Raw genomic sequence first — 17,600 nt, 5'->3', positions numbered from 1 at the left:
CACCATAAAGTATTGCCCGTCTAGTTCCTTGTCTGTGTAGCTACACTGCCGAGCTGACCCTCGACGTAGCCAACCTCTTGCTTGATATCCTCGACAGCAGACTTGTTGCCTTTCACTGATCATGGCATGGCTCAGTCAACAGTGTCACGAATTAGCCGGCTGCTGATACCCACCTGTTGGCCCTTCCGCTCCTGGCAGCTTCTTCGCCTCCTCCAGGTCCGCATCCCTCCGTGAGCCATACCGCGACTGTGCAGTCATTTGTGATGCAGGGTCGTATGTCGCGCCTTCATATCCATCGAAACGTCAGCATCCTCTTCTTATCACGCAGGACTCACGGGACACGCACCTCCTTGCGCGTCCGAACTCGGCTTCGGGTCGCCCACAGCCATCTTCCTGCCCATGTCAACGGGCGTGTCAAGCAGCGCGTTCGTACCCGAACCGATTGACTCGCTCAGGTCGCTGCGCGTCCCACCCGACGAATATTGGGAGGTGGTGGGATCCTGAAAGGCTGCGTTCATGGGGTTCAACCCGGACATGCTGTTCTGCGATGGCTCCGACATGACGATTTCACGGTATTTATCAATGGGATGGGTTTGAGATGAGTGGTCGTTCCTGTTCAGGATGAACAGCTAGCCATTTTCGTGAGATCTGTACTTATATATAACATGTCTGGAAGTGGGGGTACTTGTATGATGTCAAACAGTGGAGCTTCGAGTCGGTGGACGCGCCAACGCGTCAAAGTCACGCCGGGTGTCATCGCGATCACGTGCGACGCGCTTGTGGCCATCGCGCGCCAAGGCGATCCTCTTTGTTGCCTCTCTTTCAGGTGCACAGCGCTCTTCCGTCGACTTATCGCGCCGCATACAGCCCATCGCATACAAGCAGGCAAGGCAGTGCAATTCGACAGCAAAGTACGTGATGATACATCGTGATGGAACACTCGAGATATTACAGGTGGAACGTGGAATTAATGTAGTAAGTCATGAGACACGCATCATCCAGCTGCATGCTAACTTCGTGTACAAGCGTAGTAGAACAGACATCGGACCCATGAAAATCGTTAGAAATAACAGCGACGGATAGTACAGACACGGCGGATGCCCAGGTGAGAGAGATCGAGAGAATCTAGATGTCCTTCTTACCGCCCATGACTTTGAGGAAACCGCGCACGTCCATCTTCAACGAGCCCTTCCCGCTGGCAGCGATCTTCCGCGCTACGGCTGAGCGCGAGTCGACGCGCGTAGAGCTGTGTTGCGGCTCGGATGGGCGCTGCTGGTGATGGTGGTGGCGGTTCTCGTCGCGCACCTTCGGCGCGGGTGCGGGAGCGAAGGAATGCTCGAGGAAATCCTTGCGGACGTCGTCGAGTGGGTTCGCGGGGACCTTCACCGTGGGGCTAGGAGGAGCGAGTGCGAGCGGCGCAGGCCGGCGGCGCTCCTTGCCAAACGGGCGGGCTTGTGGCGTGTTCGAGACGTGCGGGGAGAGTGGCTGCTTGCCCTTAGCAGGTGCAGGACCATCGGGAACGGGGAAGACGTCGAGGAGGAACTCAGGCTTGCGGAGGTGCGGTGCAGCGCGGCGAGCGCGGGATGGGAGAGCGAGGACGGACATGCCGGGCTTGCTCATCGCAGAGGGCATCAATGCGCTGCCGAAGACGGCGAGGTCGTCCCCGGAGTCGGCTTGCATGGCATACCGCGGGTCAAGATCAGAATCCTGGCTCGAGGTGCTTCCTCTCCGTTCTTCGTCGGGGCCAGAGCTTGCGGCGGATGCGGAGCCAAAACGGACCCATGACGCATCGCTGGCGTTGAAGTCCTGGTCACCTCCGAGCAGGTGAGCGTACTCCCACTCCTCGTCCTGGTCACGCCAGACGCCGCCGGCGCCATCCCTCCAGATGTCACCGACGCCAACGAGTCTGCCGTCGACCACCTGCGCACCACCTGCTCGCGCCTGAGCTTCCGCGAAGCGCCTGACGTGGTCGTCCATCTTCCCGCCGTCGGCAAGCTGCGCGAGAGCGAGCTCGGTAGCGAGAGGTGGCGGGCGGTACTTCGCGTACTTGGACTTCTTCGACTTGCTCACCTCGTCGCGCGACGCCGCACGACTGTGCGCAGGGGCGGACGGGACGGGCGGTACTGCGTGTCTGGTCATGAAGGACGGCGAAGGCATGGAAGGCATGGTGATAGACTTAGAGCGCGAGCGGGACCCTTTCAGAGCGGACAGCGAGCGGAAGCGTTTCAGGCCGCGCTTCGCAGGCTTCTCCAGTGTAACAGGCAGGGGAGAGATGGGGGCCGCGAGCGGAGATGGGTGCCTGTCCGGGTAGGCAGCTGAGGAAGGCGTCTTGGGGAAATGCACGAAGACAGATGCGTAGCCGACCGTGGTGAGGTCGTGCTGGAAGTCCTTCAGAGAAGGGGTAATGTGGGTAGGATTGGTCGGGCTCTCGAAGACGTTCAAAAAGGACGAAAAGGCCACGCGGCCCGACCCTACAGAAGGGCGCCGAGGGGAACGCGGGGAGACAGATGGTCGGCGAGAGCTCGAAATGGACGTTCTACGCCTCGGGGTGGGCGGAGCAGGTGATCCGGGCTGTACGCTCAGAACCCAAGTGGTGATAGCGGAGGCCGTAGCAGATCGGCGGCGACCAAGGACGGGGCTGCGCGGGCTGGCGGATACTTGGGCGGGCGGCGAAGGCAGAGGCTGCGTGGGGCGTTTCTTTTGAGGGGGCGGCTGCGAGAGAAACGGATACTTCGGTGCGGCGATGGTTGCTACAGTCGAAGGATTCAAGGGGGCAGTAGACATGGATATAAGGTAGGATTCCGAAGGTGCGGTAGATGCGGAAGCGAAGTGCTGTCAAAATGCGGATCAGCCAGCGGTTTATGAGGAACCAGGTGGTGAGTACTCACATGAAGATGTGGCAGAACTCTAATACAGTGTCCCTGTGCCTATAGGTGATACAATGGTGGCCAGAAATGCAAGATGAGACTATCGCGCGATGAGATGTTGAGTAGGGCTACAGAGGAGAGAGGCAGCGGAGGACACAATCCAAGGAAAGACGAGGTGAGTTTGCGAGCGGTACGTGCGATGAGATCCCTAGGCTAGCTAGTGGTGGGGGTGCCGCTAGCTCTGGAGGGTTCCTTTTGAGCACCTACAGGGGACAAAAGTGAACCGCGACCACGACTGAACAATGGCCATTGTTCCCTCGTCTATAAACATCCTGCAGGCGCCTCGTCATCCAGTGCAAAGTAGCGACAGCCACCCACAGGTCAATACCGCCACCAGGACCCCGGACAGTTCGGTTAGCATATTAGCGCCGCCTATTGGTCACTCACTCATTGCTTATTGTCCTCGGTTAGGCATTTATAGGGCGGTCCCGGGGTCTCTCCCGCAAAGTACAAGCCCTTCCTCTTTGGGTACAAGCTGCACGTGTCTCCCGCCGTCCTCGTTTCTCGTCGAGACAATAAGCTGCCGTCCCCGTCGATGTCCTCACTCCTCCCCGTGATGCTCAGGCGGTTCTATCGATGTGTTCTGCAAGCCAGATTTGACTTCAATCTGCTTCTTCTAGCCGCCCTCTGAGCGCACTGCATCCCCACGCAATTGTTCAGAGTCAAGCATCACGTACGCTACCACCGCATCCTCCGCATTTTAGTTTGCTATTATGTTGGCTCGATCTCTTCTGGCTCACTAGTGCTCAGGGTATAACGTTATCACGCCGCGCAGGCTAAGTCTCTATTGTCTCTGCGAGCGATGCGCATACGCCGAGGTGCGATGCCGGATGCTGAGTGCTGGTTAATCTCTTGTACATCATGCCTCTGGGGGCCATCACTCAGGTGGACGTTTAACCTAGATCATCTTGGGCACCGATTGGACTGAGTAATTCAAGGAATTTCTTTCATCCTGTTGACCATTCCTATATCGTGTTGGTCCTCCAAGACGCACTGTACTTACAGTAGCGCGATCGCTCAATCAGTCAGTAGCTTAGAACTGTACTCACGGAGATGATTCAGGAAGCGAGCACTGCCTAAAGCATCATCGAAGGTGTATACGCGTTGGGCTGGAGATCACTGCAGTCGGGTTAGTAGCAAGCCTCACTTTTCATATGAAATATTCCGTCATAATGACTTACTTGAATGGGTTGAGGTAGCCATTTTGTAGGGTGCTCCCTATCTCGCATCATCTAGTGAGAAGCGGTCGGTCGGTGTAGTCAACTTGTTCAAAGCATGGTGATGTCCACATCAACGTTAACTTATGAGCGCTGTAGCGTGGCCACGGACGCCTACTTTGTTACGTTAATCCCCGTGAGTGCGCCTGCTGTGTTCACACTACACTCACGCTGTTCTGCATCGATCGATCGTCGCCCTCCCGTATTACGACGACAACTGAACAAGCCTGTCCACGTAGTGCCATGTAGGGTAAGGACGCGGTCTAAATTCCGCTCCGCCCGGTACCGTTAAATTTAAGTGAAGCAACAGGCTTCAACGGTCGGTGCCAGTGCCTTGTGACGTTTTGCCTGGGTGTGAAGTACTCGGACCGCAGTTTCGTCTACCTACGCGAGTCAATGCCTTCCCTAGTCTTGCGGATCGCTCATAACAGGGTGACGCCCAACGTGTTCATGTACAGCAGTTTGTCTCCAGGTGATCTGTCGATATGTACTGTTTGCCCCAACTAACTCGACGTCTCCGCTGTACTGGAAAGCACCTCCCTTGGTTGGCTCACCGGTTGTCGGGTGTTCCTGCCGGGATCTGGTGTACCACCGCTTCTTTTGCGGATCAGTCATAGCGTTGGAGTACTCGGGACGCCGTTTGCTACGGACTGAACATGTGTATCGATTGAAGGGACGGTGCCTTTCAAGTTGTCTGTTCGGCGGTACACAGACGGTTTTTGGACCCAAGGATGGGTCTCAGTGACTATGAAGCAGACCTGCGAAAGCTATATGAGGTTCGATGATGTCAGATATTGCCTGCAGGCAAAGTAGCAGGCGATCAGTACGATCCATATGTCAGACGAGACGTTCTGCTGATCTCACGTAGGTGAAGGAGTGCGAAACTTGACGTCACCTGTCGCTACCCGTGGCCTGTAACGCGATGTGCTTGGTAGTTCGCATGTTCATAGGACGAACAGTTTCAATATAGATATCGTGTACTAGACGGCGACATGAAACATTGCATCAGTAGGGAGTACACCGTATGGGTCGGCCTTCCTTCATTGTTCGTACTGCTGTGAATGGCGCGTAAATGTGAACACATGCAAGGCTGAATACGGGGTCTCAAAAATATGAAGCTGCAATAACACTGTCGCGGCGAATACACGAAGATTACACGCATACCTATCACTGCCAGCAGTGACGATCAGCAGGGCCGCGCCACCGAGCGCGGATATTGGACACCGTCGTACAGGCCTAAAGTGACCGCAAATGGTGTACCATACCTATTATGACGACGTCAGGTACGAGGTTGTGTGATATCAAGACATCGTACCATCGGAGTGGCATTCGCATTTGCCGGAACCTATGATGAGAGTCCTGCAGGCCGCTCAGAGGAGGCGAGCGATGTGCGTTGGATGACCGACAGCGCGAAGTCCGCAAACTCTCGTTTAGTCGCTTTGCCTCTCTTTACAACAAAACTGCGCGGTCAGCTGCTGAAGAACTGCGACAGTAATTACCCACCTTCAACGCGTATACGACAATGTTCCCTCTCCGTTTGTCAGGTGAGGCCCGGTGACACTCCTCTACTTCTTTGAGCACGACGCGCAGCACGCCCTCTTTCTCGTCAAAGGTGCAACGGACTGCTGGACACAGTCGCACGCTCATGGAGACCTTCCACACGGGCTCTCGGCGAAAAACTTGAAGGCAGAAGCACAGGGGTAAGCTTCGTGTCAGTATGTAGTCACAATAGCGGCGGCCTGTACTGACTCAACCGCTCATCGGCAGTCTCCCTGTGCGAAAGGAGCTTAACGTGGCCGAAGATTCCGTCCCCAAAGTCGCTTTCTCCGCGTTTGATGAATATCTTCGCACCTTTCACCTCCGCTCTGACTTCCTCGTCCTCCTCACCGGTAACGGCTGCACACACCGCGTGGGGGAGCCGTCAGAGGCAGTTCTCCAATGAATCATAAGCGGACGGTAGAACCTACTCGTGCATGGCGCCCGCGTGTAAGTCTGGGCCTCCAGCGGGTCGTCTCGCGCATATCCTTCATCTCGGAAGTCTACGCGCTCCGTGCGGTCCGCCTTCTCAAGTTCCCAGAATGCGCGACAGGCGGGGCAGTGCTTCTCACTTGCGCTCCAACGCTGGCGGCGCCCCGATGATTCTGCGGGAGCTCCGACTCCGGAGCTAGGCCTGTCGCATGTTCGCTAGAGTGTTGTGACCGTCATGGTACCAAGCTGGTTTAGACTGTATGGTTGGAGAATTCACTACTGCTGCGAATGCCGAGTTGGCACTTGCAAAACATGTGAAGGCCGATGACGCCCTGACCTGAGCGCACTTGAGTTCATGGGTTGTAACTGAGCATAGGCGTTGGCAGACACTCACTGCAGGGATGGACAGAATGGCGAAGAGCAACTCAGCTTCGACGGCGTTTGCGAGGCCCCCAAACTTTTGGGACAAAGATCGATTTGGCCGGGGTCCGAGGGATCATCCCCGTGATCCGTGACTAGACCGTCAGCAATCGCTGGTACAGCTCCCACTCCATGTAAGGGTTTGGGCGCCCCGGTATTGCTTAGTGGCGCGGGATGTTGTGTGAGGTGGGAACGTGAAAGCCGAGCCTCGTCTACAGTACCACCCAACGTCTTACTTCTCTTCCTCGGAGCATCGGTGTGACAACCCTGACTCTTCAGTGAGCGGATATACTGGTGAGGTAGAAATGAGAATCTCACTCCGGTAGGTCGCTCGGGGTTATCGATTGACTCCTGGTCGCCGGACGTGTGAGCGAAACACACCGTAACAAGCAACATACAGGCTTATTTACATTGCGTGGATCTTCGTCTCGGCTCTTCCTCTTCAGTGATCCCGGCTCCGTGATCTCAGATGGCTGAGTATTCTGTAAATGAATAGCAAGCTTCTCAACGAATATGAAGTTCTAACCTCTTCAGAAATGGTCGAGCACTTCTGTACGGAAGGGCCTAGGCTTCCCGTCAGCGGTCCGACTGTTGTGCACATGGTTATATCCGCTATGCTTGCAGAGAGTACCCTTCGTCCTGACCTGCTTCCCCGAGTCCGTGCCTTCGTACACCGATTGGTCAACGCATACAAAGGCGAGGCTACGGCCTGGTCATGGGGCGTACCATTCTGTCATTCCTATGCACATCCGGGATACCCTGTATCCGATGACTGCAGATGCGGTCGCTAAAGCGCCGCAGACAACGTGAAAGTCGTTTAGAGGGAACATCCTGCCTAGTTTGACAACAAAATTTCGACACTGCGACCTAGCAATGCGTAATACTGTTTTGAGATCCAGTTAGCTGGTAGCGGAGCGGGTAAGAAGAGGAACAGAAGGGTGCAGCGACATCGCTTCTTAAGTATCGTTCGCACTCCGGCCCCCCTATAACACTTCCGCACCGTAGACGCACCGCAGACGCAAGTGCAACACGTGTGGCTTTCAAGTTCTTGCTTGGGAGATGCGCATAATCGGGGCACTCTACATGTCGGATTTATGGCAGATAGTTCGATGGATTCAGGTCGCTCCAAGACCGTGGTCCAAACAGTTATGTAAACACTATAAGTCGACGTTGAATCTCCACGAAATCGAACTCGAAAGTGACTCACTAGGGCAGTGAAACGCTGATGGTTCCATGAGCGCTTGTCACAGACGATTCCTTTCGGCAAGACACGTGGTAAGTGGGTGGGTGTGTCGTACAGGCTCAGACCTCCGAGTCCTTACACCAGCAGGGTAGAACGGAAATCAAGTCTGTCATACCATGCATCTGAATTGAATGCTCTGACTCGGACGAGGTGATATATATACAACTGGCTTGACAACTTGTATGGAAATAAAATATAACGGTCACAATACCTCTCATCATTCTGCCACGTCAGCGTGATGATCGACTGTATGATCTCGCGCTCAGTATTGGTACTCTCTCATTTACAACCATCATCCCTTCTGGACATACCTCATTACCCCGCGTGTCGTATAGCCTTGCAAGAGGGTCGTGTAGCACAGGCGATCCATGCTTATCATGCTCACTTCTCGCTCTCTGCCATTTATTTTGCTGCTCGCACCATGGCTCGTCTCAGCTGCATTGTTTCCGGCTAAGACTGAAGTCAAGTTAATCGACGCCAAAGGGTTCAAAAAAGTCATGAACCAGAACGTGAGTGTGCATCCTTCGTTCGTCCGGTGCGATTGACCGGCATGCTACAGTTTTGTTTGGACTCACTGCAATTATTTTAGGTCACATCTGTCGTTGCATTCGTGGCTCCTTGGTGTGGTGTTAGTCGGAACCTTGCTAATTCTACGTTACCAACAACTGAGCGCCTCGCGTAGTATTGCCAGAGGATGGCGCCCGAGTACAGCAAGGCTGCCGAGGCACTTGCTCCCATGGTACCACTCTACGCCGTTGACTGTGACCAAGACTCCAACAAGCGTTTATGCTCAGAACAAGGCGTGCAAGGATTTCCCACTGTGAAAGTAAGACGCGTCTGGACTCGGCGAATTTCTGGAGGATTCTCATACAACTGTTCAGTTATACCCACGCGGTGGACGTTCGAAGCCGCTGAGTTACGAAAGCGGGGAACGAACTGCCACTAACTTCTTCTATTGGGCGAACCGTAACATCCCTCACGCGGTCAGGCGGCTAGACAGTGTCTCTCAAATCTCCGGTTGGACTGACGAGGTATGAGAGTTTCTCGTTTCGGAAGGCCCACGGTAAACACCCTATCATTTATTTTGCAGCACGCTGCTAAGCCACGCGCCCTCCTCCTGAGTTCCAGTAAAGACATTCCCTTGATGTGGAAGGCACTTGGGAACAAATACAAGGACACCATTTCCTTCGGCGTTCTCCAGGACAAGAGCGGCAAGCAAGCATTGCAACTAGGAGTGGAAGACAGTCCTACCAAAGACTCGAAGGTGCTCGTTTACCCTCCGGAGTCGCACAATTTCGTTCGCTTTGAAGGTACACACCTCCTAAACTGTGCTAGTTGAACCCGCAATGACGCATTTGCGCCTCTAGGGACCCTGAAATACAAACCACTGAACAAGTATCTCGGTTCCGTCGCAGATGGCACCGCTGACTTTCCCATGCCGCGCGAAGAGACCCAAGACCCGTTTGTGACTGCGGACCCTCCTGCTAGCACCGTTGCTCTTAGAGACGCGACGCGATCGGGGTCGGCGATCTCTTCAACTACCACCTATGTTTCCTCTGTACCCGGCACTGGTGTCGGTGAACCCGAGGCGACAGAAGCAGCCCCAGATGAAAGGGAAGCGGACGAGGCACCCAGCGCTATAAAGGATACGACCACCGTCGAACCTTCAAGTGTTCCTGAGGCGGCAGCCGCTACAGGTCCAGAAGTGGAGGAGGGTGTGCGTTCGGACCATCCCAAGGATGAGCTGTAAAGATCCGATCCGTTTCTTGTGTAAACATTGCAACTTCTCTGTGGAACCTTTATTCACTCGTTATTTCGATCTACCGTCTTCCGCAAGTCTTCCGCTAACCCATGCATGGCCGGGGCGAGCCTATAGTCAAAATCAAAGTCAATCGGTTCCGCTGTGGCACGTGACGACAAATTGAGCTTGAGCTTGATCAATGTCCGTTCTCTCTTCTGTCTGGCGAATGGTTCGACGGTACCCTGATGGTGAGTGGAACCACGACGCGCACCTATGGTTTTCTGACTGACTTTGCATTCCGCAAGGATGCCCTGACATGGCCGTCGTTCTAGCGCAATGTCCCTTCATCCTCGCTATTAATGAAAATATCGCGACTGTGTGAGCTCTACGCTCACCGGTGGATCGGTGCAATGCCGGAACCTGAGAACCTGCCAAGGCTCTTTGTGACCCAGGACCAGTTCATCCCGGGATCATGTCAGGTACTGCGGAAGTGAAACCTAGATCGTGAACCGTATGGTTCGGTTAGCAAGTTAACTGCATCTCTAGTCGCCGAGAAACCTCGAGATTACACACCGGTTCTATAGAGACGGACGGATCAAATTCACTGACTCGCAACTGGAAGATCGCACATATCCTGTGAATGGTCGCATGGGCATCGTGAGGGGAGTGTTTAACCTTCACTTAGCCTCCATGTACCGCGGCTAATGATTGTCTTCTCAGCCATTTTCCCATGCTAGGTTTGTGTGCATGAGGTCGGCGGCTTGCATGCCTGATTCTTCGTGACCCTATCATGAAGTATTTGGTGAGGATGTTCCCTCTAAACCGGAACGGCCAAGATCTGGTCCATAGCCATAGATGATGCGATCCCATGATAGAAGTGTCTTGTCGGAGAACATGCATGATGGGCTTGGAAAGAGAGCATTGCGTACACGTTCCATGTGTCTTTTTAGGATGATGGACAAGTCCGGCATGACCGTGATACTTTTCACGGCGCTATCACTGGTTTGGTTATAAATGCTACCATCTCCCGATTCCGGGATCTTTCGCTACCAGGATGGTTGACATCGTATACACAGCATCACAGCCGGTCTGCTTATGCCAACCAAGGCCTCGGGAATGCGGAACCATTGTCGGAGAGATATTCAGGATCCGACGGCCACTCAGGATGCATGAGCGACTTGGTCACCGGGGAATACACGTCTCGTCTATGGTCGCGGCAGTCCTGCGGCCTAGCTCTATCAGCATCCATCTGGGTAGAGTTTGCCTTCCTGCTACGTCAGCACGAGGTTCCTAGCACGTTGTACCTTCTTCGCTGCAGGTATGCTCCAAACGCTGATTGTTCGGACTATTGCAACCCAAACATCGCCATTTACCATCCGCGCAGTCGCAGAACGCATGGTCGAAGAACGGGGCCCACTTCACGATCAAGTCGTGATCCATCTGGCCATCGGCGGTCAGGCTGAGAGGCTGAAGACACCAGGAACAATGTTACTCTGGAGAGCAAATTGAGGATGAGATGGGCAGATGGATAACCTCCACGGTACGATGTCTTGGTCATTTGCCCGTGACTAGCATCTCATTCTGAAGAAAGACGCCGTGCTGTAGGAAGACGGCGTCTGCACTTGGCGAGCGACTCCTCGATCTGCGTCGATGGGCATGGTAAATATCGGATGACGTGCGCGGGGCCGCCGAAGCGGTGAGTAAAACGTTCCATCTCCCTGAAGTACTAACCTCCAACACCCCCGCCCGTGACACGATTTTTGATAAGAATAGGGTTTAATCCTCCACTCCCACCGTGCGGCACGCTGCATGTTTGCGTTGGGACGTTGACTAGGGAGTGTTGAACGGCTGATACTTGTTATCAGATATGCGGGATTACCACGCAGTGCCCTTCAGACAGTCTATTGGTCGCAGCAACGAGTTTCGCCGTCATTCGCGGACATCTCTCGAACGCTAGCGTTTTGCAAGGATTCTCTCTCCATAACAAGCTCGGACTACGGTGGCCGCCGATGACGAATGACACGGAACTTCCTCCATGAAATCGCGATTCGGAACCGCCTCTACGGATTATTGGTGGTTGATGCCCTGGAGATGTGCGTCTGAGATTCCGTCTCAACGTGTCGAAGTACTTTCATTTTCCGAAGTTCGCACTCACCTCGTTGACCACATCCTTAGGAAAGTGCGGCTGCCGTTACTTCCACGGGCATCACAGGACCTACTTGCGCAGGCCCGGTCGTGGAATAACATGTACTCGACGGATCTTGACACGTACTATATAAACTGCGTCCTCTCCCCGGTTGAGACCAGCAAGTCCTGTAGGGCCCGCCTCAGCATCAACCAGGGTCACCTCTATCGTCCTACACAGGATGTCCAACCCCGGTGCCAGTCAGCAGACGAAGTTTCGCTTGAACCCGAAGCCCACTTACAGTGAGCGCATGTCGGAGACAAGAGGCGAAATCAGGCGCATCATGAAGGAGGCCCTTCGTGAGTCTCCAAGGTTATGCACGTACCTACCTAATTGACGATTTCTCCAGGCCAGATTACCGGCGATGAGGTCGCCACCATGCATTGGCCCACCTACTGGAAAGACGTCGTCACTCGATACCACGTCATCATCGAGGGTTGGCCGGACGACGTTCCCTTCCGAAACCTTAGCGACGTTTCCAATCTCGGGAAACTGGAGCAGCTTCTGCGTGGGTGGCAGAATGGAAACATTTCTTTCCGGCGCATCTCAGACGCGGAGTTTGCGGCTCTGAACGCGCAGCGCGAGGCCGGGGGATCTGCGGATTAGGAGTGGATGAGAGGTAGCAGGCATCCAGAAGAGGCGTAGGGGTGCACGCACAAGTGCTTCGCTGATGGTTGTCAGAGACGGACCATGACCTTCGATATGTTCTCGATATTCTACGCGCATGTGTGATATTACGGTTCGCAACTACTCTCGTCCTGACGTCAGCAACTGAAACCGTGCACCAAAGAACTACCAAGGCGACATCGTCGCGAGTCACGGACTTGAAGTTGTGGTACGTGTGTATCGCCGAGCATGCAAGAGGGAGAGAAATGTACACTTCGGGACGGTGACGTACAAAGTGCCGAGCACAGAGTCTATCAGTGATTCTTTCACAAAGGAGATGCGGCGTATTGCCCACATGAACGTTTGAACCTCGAGGCATTCGGCGTTCAATCCGATCGCTGGCAATAACTACCATTGCTCGGGAAACGGTGGTCTCGGGTTTGCCCAAGCTAATGGAGGTATTGGCGCTGGAACACTTAGTCGCTGTCTGTGTCATATGGTGCGATCTCAGTTGAAGCATGGCGCAGAGAAGGTGCAACGCGCTTCGTAGTAAGCAGGCAGCCCAGCGCGACGGATGAGCATTGGTTGAGTGGGTCAGAGATCGGGAGAGGGCGCAAGGTTAATCCAAGCTGCTTCCTGCAATCTTTGATCCTCAAGGTAACGGTCACCTACTGGCGGGTTCATGGGTCTATGATAGCGTAGTCCCACATAGGTCCATCCCTTGTGGACAACGGGCTCGGGACAGCCAATCGTTCCACTTTGATTAGTAGAGCTCATCGGAAGAATGAGCAGTAAGCGCCATACCGTAGTTCTCGGTCACTCACACCTCAGGACGAAGCCAATGACGCACTGTCCCAAATCTTCCATGCTGCCGATACTCATATGAAGGGCTGCTCTGGCCCATGGACTGTTCGGAGCTCGGCCACGCATGACGATGAGTCAGTAAAATAGTACAACCAGACAGGCCACAGATGATTGCGAGCCTTGGTGACAAAGTCAGAACACCGTATGGCCGACCACCTGACATGCGTACATCCGACAATTATGAGTCAGGATGCACGGGGTATAGCATTGGAATGAACAGCACCTTCGGACGCAGTCAACCGTCAAGACCCGAGTAGCTCTCATCTGCGCTCTGGACTTAACGGACAGAAAATGGACAAGAAATATTATTATCACACTGCAATGGACTGGCTATGCCTCTACACGTTGGCTCGTCGTCTAGCCGCAGGCTTCGACCTCTTACGCTTTTTGCCCTGTTCGAACGCGTTGGCAGTCCTGAGGTCACGACCTAGCGGATCTTCCTTCTTAACCTGGTAAATACGGACCTGGTGAAGAGAAACGTTAATAAACATAAAGGGTCAGTGACGATAGTAATCGCTCACGATCCAGTTCTCCGAAGTGAAAGCCTCGTCTATGAAACACAGATGAGTGACGATAGCAGATGATGCCCGATATACGTACCCAGGTAGTCTAACGTCGGTCCTATCTTAGGCATCTGCTGCCCCCGGACGCGGTCCACCGCTTGATTACCACCGAATAGCTCAGCAAAACTGAAAACCTAATCTCAGTGGATCTCTACAGCGAGAGGTAGTCCTCTTGCTCACCGGTAGTAGGACATTTTGTACATCAGACTGTTCTTCATGGTGTTCGACGCACCGTCATCTACTCTGTACTCACCCTTGGCCGTGAAATAGTTGGGCTCCTGGATTCGTCTGGCCATACGCCCTGGCGATACGGACCATCCACAAGAACTTGTTGATGTCGTCGCCAGAGTAACCAAGCAGACCACCGAAGATGACCAAGACGTATCAACGTCGTGCTTGCGGAGGATCGGGTAGGCCACCTCCTCACTACTGGACATTGCCTTGCCCACGGTCGCGATGTGGGCTTAACAGCCGGAAACGTCAGGTAAGCACCATCCGCAGGATCGAAACATGCGTACTGTTGTTCCAGGTGTTGTTATCGACCAGAGTCGGCCTGTCTGCCATACCTGCGATCTGATAGCCGTAATCCCACCAGCTCATGACGACGGCGGTCTCCGGCGTGTTCTGCCTGAGCCAGTAGTATGCCTCTCGGAAGTCATCAATGATGTGTTGGCTGCCGTCAGGGTTCGTCGACGCGAGCACGACGGAAGGCGAGGAGTACGCCGTGGACGTCACGTAAGTGCAGTGGAGCACGAAGAACAGGAGCATGCCGAGCGCATTGAGGATGACGGCGAGGCGGGTATCGCCGCCGAAAACGCCTCGAGATTTTTCGCCTTTCTTGGTAGACACGACGGCGCTGACCGTTGAGACGAGGCCGCCAAGCGGACCGGCGGGTGCCGCTGGTGCCGCTTTTTTGCCTTTCTTCGTCGTGGTCGTGGCGGACCCGGAGCTTGTAGAAACACCGTCGAACTCGCGCTCACGGCGCCGTCTCCGGCTGCCTCTGTCCCCTCCTCGACGGCGTTTGGCTCCACAGGATCGATGTACGTGTCCAACACGGAGGAAAACGCCACAGCGGCACAGACACACACGCAAGGCGTGAGGGTCAACATGAGCCGCACCATGACGCCTGCGAAGTAGCTCGCTACCACGGCATAGATGATGACGAAGATGTGCTCATCCCGTAACTCGCGGAAGCAGAGGATGACGCCTGCGGGGAACAGGAAAATGAGGAGCTGCAGGTCCATGAAGAATGACGGCCATGCTGTCGGCTGATGTTCCGAGACGGAGGCGATGATCGGGATATACCTGACCATCAGTGCGTGAGCAACTCAGTCGCCCGAAAGGAAAGAGACCATACTTTTTCGCATAGCCGGTATCCCAAAGGGAGTAGAACCGTCCCGTCCAGGGCGCAATCCAACCTTTGTATGTGAGGCCGACGATCGCGAGGGCTCCTAGAATACCCATGCCAATGACGGACGCGAAGAGCAGGCTCTGGAATTGTTTGGACGAGACATGTGTACGGACAAGCTCCGCAAAGGCGATGATCTGTAACAGGCCGAACACACCTGGAAAGCAATGCGGTCAGGAGAGTCTAGAGATCCAGGTCAGATCCACTTACCCAAGGCTGCCATATGCTCGCTAGTGCGCACAGGCTGGAATCCGACAAATGGCACCTGCATGCTGGCAAGGGTGCCAATGGCGTACCACGATGAGTAGGCCACGTACAGGCGGCTACTGGAGCGTCCCATGAGTATCAGCGTGAAGGCATGCAGCGGGATCATGTTCGTAATGAAGGCATATCCACCTAGACCACCAGGTTAATGTCCGGACGACTGCAATAACCGATCAGACCTTACCCCAAGCGGCGACCATGTAGAAGTAGAACAAAGCAGCGAGAGTACCAAAGAAGGCACTACCCGTCTTGAGCGCCTTGATCCAGAGGAAGAAGGTGAACATGAGTAGGAAGATTGCGATGGCCTCGTTGTCATATGAGCCCGCGACAGAGCGCGAAATATAACCCGGAACAATCCCGATGAATGCAGCGGCGAGAAGGCCGGCGCTCTCGTCCTTCATCTCCTTCGTGAACCTAAACAACGATTAGAACATCGCCACGGTCTCCTGGGGACTGCGGTCTTACATGTACGTAGACCATGCCGTGAGAGCACTGAATCCAGGAGCGAGCAACACACAGATGTTGCGAATGTCGACAGGCAGGTTAAGGGCGTGAGTATATTGTAGATCACTCCGCTGGTAGCCATTAGTCCAGGGTAGATTGTCCCTCCAACAACACGTCCCAGCGGGTACCATGCTGTGGGATCGAACCAGTTCCAAAATTCCTGGATCCCTTTGTCAACGCTTTATCTCTTCGAGTCTCCACAAAAACTCACATAGAAACCCTCAGAAGCTAAGACGCGAGTTGCGCGACTGATACCAGGTGAACTCTCGGCTCGGCTACAAGAACAATCGCAGCGGTACTCACTAGTTGAACCACGGGTCGCTGCGACACGCCATCAGCTTCGGCCAGCAGAGCTTATGGATTTGTTATGACGTACAATTCGTGAATGACACTCTCGAAGTTGACGACCGCGAAGAGACGTGACGCTATGGCCGCCCCGGAAATGAGAGCCAGAGCCACAATGCGCAACAGCGAGGATGCGTTCACCACCGTCGCCGGCGACAAGTCCGTCGGCAATGAGTATGCGAGCGGCATGACCGCAACCAGAGATCGTGAATTGCCCCCAAAGAGTGACCGTGTAGTTGGAGACAAAGAGGACGGGACGGGGAATGGGAGAATACAGACCGCAGCGTTGCGTGGAACGCGAGACACGTCGCGCGCACCGCACGTGACTGGGTACCGTACACCGCTATGGGCGCTTGCACGGAGCCTGCAGTAACTTGGTTGAGACCGCGACATCATACCCTAGCAGTTGCCTGACTTTTGTTCGACTTCTCCCCGCTTCGAACTCTGATTTATTGCCTTGGGATAATTGCTACTTCACTGAGACCGTCAACATGTCAACATCACGCGACCGTGTTGAGGACACGTACGAACTACAGAATGACCAAAGGCTGGATGACTTGCACTCCAAGCTTCGGACGTTACGTGGTGTACGTACCCTCAATATGTCTGCGCAGATGCATTGCTCATGTGTCCAATTCGGTAGGTTACCACAGACATCTATAGCGATGTCGAGAGTCAGAACACGACCTTGGACGAGTCGGTGAGCTCGATGATATGTGAAAGCCTTAGGTTTTGTTGACGACCACTCGCGACGTCAGCGAAATACATTCACCTCCTTTGGTGCTTCTCTGGCACAGTCGTCTCGACGCGCGGGACAGGCGTTCGGGCTGACCCCGGGAGGGGTGAAGCAGTGGCGGACTATCGGATACTGTGTAGCAGCGATCGTCGGGTTCTGGTTCCTCTGGAGGATACTGCACTGGTGGTGGGCTTCACCGACTCCCTGAAAATACGTACCATCCTGCTCTTTGCTTGCTCTCTTGCCTGTACTCCTAACTTATACCTTTCACTTGTTCGTGCAATGCGTTGCTTGTTGACAGCGACCCGATGCTTCCGCTCGATGCCCTGAACGGCAACGCTCAGCGTGTAATCGATTAATCCCTTATGAAGTCATTGTCTTCGCCAATATTACCAGACCTGTGACTTGTTTCCCGACGGCGACCTGTGAAACTATTCGAGTGTTGCGCGATGCGGCGGGCTTGTGCCAGTGATTGAGACCGGCGAAGAACCGTACTTATGGCAGCTAATGTTACTCTGCACAGAGTGAAATTTTCGCATCATTCGCGGCTCAACACCACTCACTTCTACTCATACGACGATCCTCGCAATTAATCTATCGTGCCATTTG

General features: G+C 54.3%; 7 protein-coding genes across 7 annotated transcripts; 3 read left to right on the top strand and 4 right to left on the bottom strand.

Moving 5' to 3' along the window:
• Window positions 1–20: 20 nt before the first annotated feature.
• Window positions 21–560, bottom strand: B0H18DRAFT_954568 (uncharacterized protein; the record flags this gene model as incomplete). The annotated part of the gene is made up of 3 exons (XM_048042278.1): window positions 21–115; window positions 174–284; window positions 347–560. 3 exons carry the CDS (start codon window positions 558–560, stop codon window positions 21–23), a joined length of 420 nt encoding a protein of 139 aa, XP_047894021.1.
• Window positions 561–1,104: 544 nt separating this feature from the next.
• Window positions 1,105–3,004, bottom strand: B0H18DRAFT_306123 (uncharacterized protein). Its single transcript, XM_048037477.1, has 2 exons — window positions 2,889–3,004; window positions 1,105–2,832 (listed from the first exon to the last, which is right to left on the bottom strand). The coding sequence occupies exon 2, from the start codon at window positions 2,782–2,784 to the stop codon at window positions 1,126–1,128; it is 1,659 nt and encodes a 552-aa protein (XP_047894020.1). The 5' UTR covers window positions 2,785–2,832; window positions 2,889–3,004; the 3' UTR covers window positions 1,105–1,125.
• Window positions 3,005–5,489: 2,485 nt separating this feature from the next.
• B0H18DRAFT_1118729 (uncharacterized protein) lies at window positions 5,490–6,174 on the bottom strand (the record flags this gene model as incomplete). Its single annotated transcript, XM_048033832.1, has 4 exons — window positions 5,490–5,591; window positions 5,648–5,823; window positions 5,894–6,040; window positions 6,108–6,174. 4 exons carry the CDS (start codon window positions 6,172–6,174, stop codon window positions 5,490–5,492), a joined length of 492 nt encoding a protein of 163 aa, XP_047894019.1.
• Window positions 6,175–8,152: 1,978 nt separating this feature from the next.
• B0H18DRAFT_1162912 (thioredoxin-like protein) lies at window positions 8,153–9,627 on the top strand (the record flags this gene model as incomplete). Its single annotated transcript, XM_048035820.1, has 6 exons — window positions 8,153–8,284; window positions 8,365–8,403; window positions 8,458–8,601; window positions 8,657–8,806; window positions 8,866–9,085; window positions 9,143–9,627. 6 exons carry the CDS (start codon window positions 8,153–8,155, stop codon window positions 9,523–9,525), a joined length of 1,068 nt encoding a protein of 355 aa, XP_047894018.1. The 3' UTR covers window positions 9,526–9,627.
• Window positions 9,628–11,882: 2,255 nt separating this feature from the next.
• On the top strand, window positions 11,883–12,307 carry B0H18DRAFT_1118727 (uncharacterized protein; the record flags this gene model as incomplete). Its single annotated transcript, XM_048033831.1, has 2 exons — window positions 11,883–12,000; window positions 12,051–12,307. The coding sequence occupies 2 exons, from the start codon at window positions 11,883–11,885 to the stop codon at window positions 12,305–12,307; spliced, it is 375 nt and encodes a 124-aa protein (XP_047894017.1).
• Window positions 12,308–13,111: 804 nt separating this feature from the next.
• B0H18DRAFT_1004851 (oligosaccharyl transferase STT3 subunit) lies at window positions 13,112–16,517 on the bottom strand. The gene is made up of 15 exons (XM_048028522.1): window positions 16,287–16,517; window positions 16,214–16,231; window positions 16,020–16,089; window positions 15,872–15,981; window positions 15,591–15,820; window positions 15,353–15,538; window positions 15,092–15,299; window positions 14,697–15,039; window positions 14,253–14,655; window positions 13,915–14,197; window positions 13,772–13,860; window positions 13,693–13,721; window positions 13,487–13,635; window positions 13,395–13,435; window positions 13,112–13,327 (listed from the first exon to the last, which is right to left on the bottom strand). The coding sequence occupies exons 1-13, from the start codon at window positions 16,442–16,444 to the stop codon at window positions 13,510–13,512; spliced, it is 2,253 nt and encodes a 750-aa protein (XP_047894016.1). The 5' UTR covers window positions 16,445–16,517; the 3' UTR covers window positions 13,112–13,327; window positions 13,395–13,435; window positions 13,487–13,509.
• Window positions 16,518–16,635: 118 nt separating this feature from the next.
• B0H18DRAFT_1004846 (uncharacterized protein) lies at window positions 16,636–17,506 on the top strand. The gene is made up of 3 exons (XM_048028521.1): window positions 16,636–16,842; window positions 16,899–16,954; window positions 17,013–17,506. The coding sequence occupies exons 1-3, from the start codon at window positions 16,747–16,749 to the stop codon at window positions 17,197–17,199; spliced, it is 339 nt and encodes a 112-aa protein (XP_047894015.1). The 5' UTR covers window positions 16,636–16,746; the 3' UTR covers window positions 17,200–17,506.
• Window positions 17,507–17,600: the final 94 nt, after the last annotated feature.

The sequence above is a fragment of the Fomitopsis serialis genome (assembly GCF_022376445.1).
Source record: "Fomitopsis serialis strain Sig1Antser10 chromosome Unknown B0H18scaffold_29, whole genome shotgun sequence".
Taxonomy (NCBI): domain Eukaryota; kingdom Fungi; phylum Basidiomycota; class Agaricomycetes; order Polyporales; family Fomitopsidaceae; genus Fomitopsis; species Fomitopsis serialis.
Note: the sequence above shows the minus strand (reverse complement) of the source record. Positions and strands in the feature narration are given on the sequence as shown.